Consider the following 7,500-nt stretch of genomic DNA (forward strand, 5'->3'; position numbering starts at 1 on the left):
GAAGATAGGAAGTTTGAGACATCTCTATGAAGTTCCTAAATAAATTTAATTTGTCGTGTCTTATTCAAACGCAGGCACATTAGTTGAAATGTGAGACAATTGCTTGAATATCTAAGGTTAGAAAAGGTTTTAGGTTCATGTGCTTTCGCTGTTCCTTGTTTTATTCACTTTTTATTCATTCATTTATCTTATGTGTTTATTTGACATTCATTTATTCACTTCTTCAATGGATATTTGTTCATTTGTCAGCAAACTCATTCATCAGCTTGGCTAGGCCAATTGTTTTATTTACTTTACGGGTAGATAAGTAACACGTAGATAGATAGTGTACGTGGGAATATTCTTTTTTAGTTGTACTTGTTATGGTCTCCAGATAGTTGTTGTTGTTGTTATCAGTCATTATTGATAGCAGCGGTTAATTATTAATTGACATTAATTACTGTTGTGTACTGTTTTGCATTGACAGTAGTTTTATAGGTTCTTTTCATCTATATTGGTTCCTGTTAACGTATTTCTAACTGTGACATTGACGCATGGTGTGAGGATCATTCATTCAAATGAAATTTATGCCTCTCTTCAACAATGCACCTTCTCATTCAAGCATTGTGAAGAACTTCATATATTCTATTTTTAAGCTATCTTAATGCATTATTCACTTAACATCTTCATTGCTTGCTTGCTAGCACAGTGCATAATTCGTTCTTCCTTAGTTAAGCGTTCGTTAGACACGCCAAGACATTTAAATCAATCAATTTTTTTCTGCATTCGTTTGTAAGGCGAGATCGACATGACTGAAGCTGTATGTTCAATGTGTTACCTGTCTGCTCTGGTTGGTAGGTACGTCAGTATTTGTATGAATGTGAATGCGCTGTGAATATTTTTAAATGGCTGGTTAGTTGTATACATATTTAAATGAAGGTCTGTTTGAATAAATGAATGTTAAATTTGCGGAACGGTTGGTTGCATGAATAAATTATTATTGATCGACTGACTGGGCGGAAAATTAGGCAAGATTGAATGAATTTATTTATTGGTTATTATTTATTGTGGACATCGTTAAAGAGCCAGCGCGTTAGTTCACTGGTGTGTTGGGTTGGTTCGGTTAGATGTCTGACACTTGTTACAGTGCCTGGGTTTGAATGCAAGAGTAACCTCGCCTACCATACGGAGTGTATGAGATGGGTGGGTTGATTTGCCTGTTTGTTGTTAACCTCGGAAAAAATTCTAAGAAAAAACTGTAAAAAAAAAGAAACCAACAAATGAAATGTGAAATCTTTATTCATATTTGACTTTGACTGGCACTGATAACTGTGACCGGTTGTAAAAAGATCTCCGCCTATCACATGCTTGATGCAATGTGTTTCATGCGTTGTTTCGCCTGTATTTGTACACTCTGCATGTAGCTGATAACAGTCCTCAATAAATGATGTAATTGTTGTAACTTAGTTAAACAGGTTGCGTCTACATAAGAGTAGTTTAGGTTGCCGTAAAGACGTTTCACAGTGCATCGTGCCTACTGTTTCAATTTAATCAGTGGCGAACAGTTCAAAATGTGTGCTTCAAGTTAAGCAATGCATTGTTTTTATTGTTACTGCTTTGTGAGATGTTTTTCTCGTGTGCGTACGTGTTGACGCATGTAATTAGAGTTCATCCTACAAACTGGATGTGTTCGCTATTCGATGGTTGCTGGTTGGGTGCTGTTTCACGTCTTTCTTCTACTTCTTGCACTTCTGTGACTTTTTGTTGGTTCAGTAAAATAAATTCGAACACCGAAGATGGTATAGGAATACCGAAAATATGCTTTTTTTCCTATCGTGCATAAAATGAACAAAAATTTTGGTTTTGAGCTAAAGAAACTTGAGAATGATTTACGATCAACCGTTAGAAAAATCGAAAAGTTAAACAGGAAGTTAACTAACGCCGAACATGCTGTGATCGTCATCAATAATTGCATTTCTGACAGTCTTAATCCAATTTAAAATAAATTTGTAAAATATTTCGTGGTTTAGTGTTGTAATATTTTCCGAACGGCTTGATTCATGCGAAAGATAAAACAATTACAATCCAACATGAAAAGAATACAAAAAACCTGTAGCTCTTAATTAATGTAGGTAACCTAAATATCAACCTATCAACTCTGCCAATAAGACAAGCAATTGAGCATCTATGAACCAATAAACTCTGACAATAAAAATTTAAGTAACCAGACATTATAAAACCAATATTATCGAAAATAATTTAACGTTATACAAAGACTATTTAGAGGCATTCAATTTTATTATATTTTTATACTTGGTAATTGTTGATGACGCGTGTCATTCATTGTTGAAGTGAAGTGAAGTCTTCATTCGTTTGGATTTTTTTATATAGTTTAATTCTATCGTTTATTAGTTTTTTCCCGTCCAATCATTTTTTTCTTCACTTCGTTTAAGAATTTTTTGTTTTTATTGCCAGTGTGATATTTGTTTGTTTTGTTGTTTGTTCATTCATCGATTGTTGGAATGACTGAGACATTCATATTGATTGTTTGCCAAAAACATTGTTTAACCTGTTCATCGGCAAGCTCACAACTTCGTGAGTTTAATGTTGATGATCTCTTTTCCTAACAACTAACATCATAGTAAAAATGCTAACGACCTCTTTTCCTAACTTCATTAGTGTATAGTTAACGATTCCTTTTATTGTCTGAAATGAAGTCACCCGGTGAACAATGAATAAGTCAGTGAGTTGTGTGTTTGTGTGTGTGTGTGTATGGTGTGTGTGTGGTGTGTGATTCAGTGAATTGTGTTAAACAATTCACGTTATGAGGACATTGACGTCGAACTCCATGAATCCTAGAAATATTTCATTGTTTCAATGACTTTGCTGTCGAACAAATACTTTTTTGTTTACGAATATTTACTGACAGCTCCTTCAAAGCAACATCTGTAAATGCATATTCTAAATATGGATGTCGCAATGTTAAAGTATCCGTCTTTAACGTTGTAACGATTGGGTTCGATCGCTGGTGTGTCAACCGTCCATCATCTGCCTGCGCTGTGTGTTTTTTTTGGCACGTCTGCGTATTTTACTATTTCATTCTATGTAGTTTATCTCAGATGTATCTGCAAGAAACCTACAACTCATGTATATACAAACCATTCATGTATATGCATGCATACATACATATACACGTGCGAATGAAGGAGTTTGTACCCAGTTGCAATAACATTACACTATCCCGGCGCCTTTATTGCGGATGACCCAATATAAATGAAACGGTTATGTTTCGAAACAGTAACATTAATTATTAAAGGTAATTATTGTTTAATAGTGTATAAAAACCCAAATGAAGTTGTTCCCACTCCCCCTGCTCTAGATATGGTGGACCTAGAGTGCAAACTGAGAGATGCATTGTTCCACGGCCAGCCCCGTACATTCAGACCCTGGAAGAAGATTCTAATTATTGTTGAGGGGGTGTACAGGTTGGTTTTAATGCGTGTGAGGCGATGGGTGGAAAGTTGTTTATTCGTTAATAATTCATCCCTGATTGTATCTGCCTATTTCTATCTGCTGTTTTGTTTTCTAACGCAAACGAGTAGGGTTCTCTTTCTATTTTATTTTTATTGGCAGCGATGCAAAACTTTCCAGGAGATTACTTATTTATTGCAGTTGGTCACGATATTCCACCAAAATAATTTTGATCATGTGTTTGTTTGTATGATCTTCATCATCAACATCAATATCATCATCATCTTTACCATACTAACATCATCATCAACACTGTCACGACAAACATCATTACCATCATCATTTAAACATCATCATCAACACCATACAAACATCATCATCACACCATACAAACATCATCATCAACACCATGCAAACATCATCATCAACACCATGCAAACATCATCACCATCGCAACAAACATCATCAGTATGGAAGGATCGATAGTGAGGCTGCCCGAAATTATTGCCCTGGCAAAGAAGTACAAGGCCTACATCTATCTGGACGAGGCGCACAGCATCGGGGCGGTTGGTCCCCGCGGCAGAGGTGTCACAGATTATTGGGGGTGCTCCCCAAGGGATGTCGACATCATGATGGGCACGTTCACCAAAAGTTTTGGAGCAGTCGGTGGATACATTGGAGGCAAGAAGGTCGGTTGAAGTTGGTTTGTGTGGTTGGTTGGTCGGTCGGTCGGTTGGTTAGTTGCATGGTTGGTTGGTTGGTTCGTTTGTTGAGTGAAATAAATGGGTTGGTTTTATGTTTAGCCTCATTTAATGGTGTATTTTTAAGAGTTGTTGAGACAGCTGATTGGTTCTTGCCGGTAATAATTGCGACCTATCAACTTCTTTTTCTGCTTTTTTATTTTGTTCCCCCCACCACTCGTTGTGTCATTATTACTGATCACAATTTATTGCAGCTACTTCATTTCATCAGTAGTAGTAGTGGTAATAGTAGTAGTAGTAGTAGTAGTAGTAGTAGTAGTAGTAGTAGTAGTAGTAGTAGTAGGTAGTAGTAAAACAATCGCCACCACCAACCTGAACAACAACAGTCTCTCATAGACCACTTAAGATTGCGGTCGCACAGTTGCACGTACGCTGTCAGCATGCCCGCCTTAGCAGCCCAGCAGGTTTGTACCTCAACTCAACTGTAGTCTGCTACTCTTGAACGTTGTTTCGTATCGTACGAGTGTGTGTGTGTGTGTTTGTTTGTGTGTGTGTGTCTGTTTGTTTGTGTTAATTCATTTTTAGCTATTGATGATGCCAACATCTTCATTCATTAATTCATATCATTAATTAACATCGTTGCACTGATGCTTCTGATTGCTGATTATCAATGAGTTGTAAGATGTCTGTATAACTTTTTCCTGAATTTATTTCCATTAATTTATTTACCTATGTGTGTTCTTGCAATCGCTACTCGCTTAAACGTGTTTGATAATTTTTGAAGATTATATCGACAATGAGGATCATCATGAATAAAACTGGAGACGATGATGGTTGGTTGTCTGTGAGTGTAATGATTTTTTGCGATGTCTTCTGTGGGTGTGATTTATTCATTTTTGTTGTTGTTGTTGTCGTTGCTGTTGTTTTTGTTATTGTTGTTGTTGTCGTTGCTGTTGTTTTTGTTGTTGTCGTTGTTGTGTCGAAAATTAAAATTTTTCTCTTTTCCAAATCAGCTGTTCCAAATTCACATGTTGCAACTTGTTTTTGTTGCTATGGGATTGGCATGTAATCGTCATGAAATCATTGGCAATGCTAGAATTCGAACGCGCAACTTAGGAGCATTAAAATATGAGGCACGGTGCAACAACACTCAATGCAGTTGCGTTGTGAAGGATTTTACGATCCATCCAACATTAATTCACTAATTGAACTTCAGTCACTAGCGACGGCTTACCGACGTTTTTATAATTTTTATTTATCACTCATTCTATGTTTCAGGTGTTTACACCTTTCATTCTGTTAACCATAGTCATGTATCACCATATCATTCATTCACTCACTAATTCACTCATTCATTCATTCACTCATTCATTCATTCACTCATTCATTCATTCACTCATTCATTCATTCATTCACTCACTCATTCATCCTCGTCTCGACAGGCCCTCGTAGGGTGGCCAAGTTGGCATGGAACTCTCGCTACTTCCGGGCCAGGCTGAACAAGATGGGCTTCATAATTTACGGCAACGTCAACTCGCCTGTCGTGCCCCTCCTGCTCTTCTGTCCTGCCAAGGTCACGTGAGTATTTGCCATGGGAGGTTCCGTTATATCTTACCTTCTCACTATCAGAATTGTTTGTTGATATTGGTCCAGGCAGACTTAATTTCCATCTTTAAAGTCATCAACAGTCAAACTTTTCTTTATTCGATTTTATCCTTATCACAATCATTATTGAAGTCGTCTCTCTCTCTCTCTCTCTCTCTCTCTCTCTCTCTCTCAAAATTCTTTCATTGTAACCAAATCACACACCTGACAACTTGCTTACTATAGAGCGTTCAGTAGGGAATGTCTGTCTCGTGGGCTTGCCACTGTGGTCGTTGGTTTTCCTGCCACCCCCATCATCGAAGCCAGGGCCAGGTTCTGCTTGTCTGCCGCTCACAATCGAAGCACGCTTGATCGGGTTCGTTTGTCTTTCTACTCGTGTGTGTTTGAGTATGTATGTGTGTGTCTGTCTGTGTATGTTTGTGTATCTGTGGTGTGCTCATTCACCTGGATATGTGTGTTTGCTAGGTAGTTAGATTGTTCATGTTTGTGTGTGTGTGTGTGTGTGTGTGTGTGTGTGTGTGTGTGTGTGTGTGTGTGTGTGTGTGTAGTTTTGTTGAAGGTTGCATGTTTGAATTAAGATGCGTGTGAGTGATGTTTATATCCGTGTGAGTGTAAGTGTGTGTGAGTGTGTGTTGTATGAGTGTGTTGTATGTGTGTGTTGTATGAGTGTGTTGTATGTGTGTGTAGTGTGTGTGTGAAATTTTCTTTATTAGTTTCTATGCGAAACTGAAAAGCTAGTGTACGTCGCTTTCATGCTCACCCTCGTTCGTTTAAATGATACATTTGATTGCGTGCATTGCTTTTTGTCAGAATATTGATTTGTGTCTGTTTGTGTTTTTGGTTCAGGTGTGCTGATGTTTTCATGTGAGCATCTCATCGGTGCAGGTTCAAATTAGTTGGTCCTAGTTTGGGTGTTTGTTTGTTGGGTTTGTTTGTTTGTTTGTTTGTTTGTCTGTCTGTCTGTTTGTTTGTTGGGTTGTTGGGTTGTTGAGATGTTGTTCATCGTCATTGTAACCGTATCAATGAGTGTGAAAGTTACGTCAGAAATCTTCTTAATAAAATCAAGATGGCGGTAACTTGACATATGTGATTAGGACTTATCATAATGATGATAAAGATTACAATAACATGGTTATATCGTTTGAAAATTTCGATTTCTTTGAACTGTTATGAAAGATGAAAGAAGTTATATGACGATGAATGCCTTATAAGTAACACACTTTTTGTTTTCAATTTTAAATTATTAACAGTTTTGTGATATATGGAAACATTTCACTAAGCAAATAAACAAACAAACAGCCAACCAAACTAACAACCGAACAGTCAGCCAACCAACCAAACTAACAACCAATCAAACAAACAACCAAGCAAACAAACAAACAAGCGAACAGCCAACCAAACAAACCACCAAGCAACCAACCAAGCAAACAAACACTCGTTACAGGCTCTGGCGATCATTGATGAGGTTGGGGACTTGCTGCGAATCAAGTATTCAACCAAACAACCACCACTGTCGTCACACTCAGAATGTGATCTGCAATTTATTAAAAGGTTCTCAAAGCATATTTACACCTCAAATGTACTTGAGCACTTTTTATAGCCGCTTGTAAATACAGTTTTTCAATTGTAGTTCAACAGATTTGTGGATTGTTTTAATTTTTATAAATGTTTTTGTCTAAGTTTGTTGATATCATTATTGCACATCTCATCAGTAATCTTTGATACTGTTCATTATGTTGTCGTG

The 7,500-nt window shown here is 37.2% G+C and overlaps 1 protein-coding gene across 1 annotated transcript in view; it reads left to right on the forward strand.

Annotated features, from left to right (window-relative positions):
- The window catches only part of HELRODRAFT_80970 (hypothetical protein), a gene marked incomplete at both ends in the record, with an annotated part of 23,806 nt that extends 16,450 nt beyond the window's left edge, over positions 1 to 7,356 (forward strand). The window contains 7 exons of the mRNA XM_009020557.1: positions 3,359 to 3,464; positions 3,920 to 4,139; positions 4,538 to 4,615; positions 4,936 to 4,984; positions 5,594 to 5,729; positions 5,982 to 6,111; positions 7,201 to 7,356. Coding sequence (XP_009018805.1) covers positions 3,359 to 3,464; positions 3,920 to 4,139; positions 4,538 to 4,615; positions 4,936 to 4,984; positions 5,594 to 5,729; positions 5,982 to 6,111; positions 7,201 to 7,356 — 875 coding nt within the window. The remainder of the gene's footprint in view (positions 1 to 3,358; positions 3,465 to 3,919; positions 4,140 to 4,537; positions 4,616 to 4,935; positions 4,985 to 5,593; positions 5,730 to 5,981; positions 6,112 to 7,200) is intronic.
- Positions 7,357 to 7,500: the final 144 nt, after the last annotated feature.

This window comes from Helobdella robusta (assembly GCF_000326865.2).
Source record: "Helobdella robusta unplaced genomic scaffold HELROscaffold_28, whole genome shotgun sequence".
Classification (NCBI taxonomy): Eukaryota; Metazoa; Annelida; class Clitellata; order Rhynchobdellida; family Glossiphoniidae; genus Helobdella; species Helobdella robusta.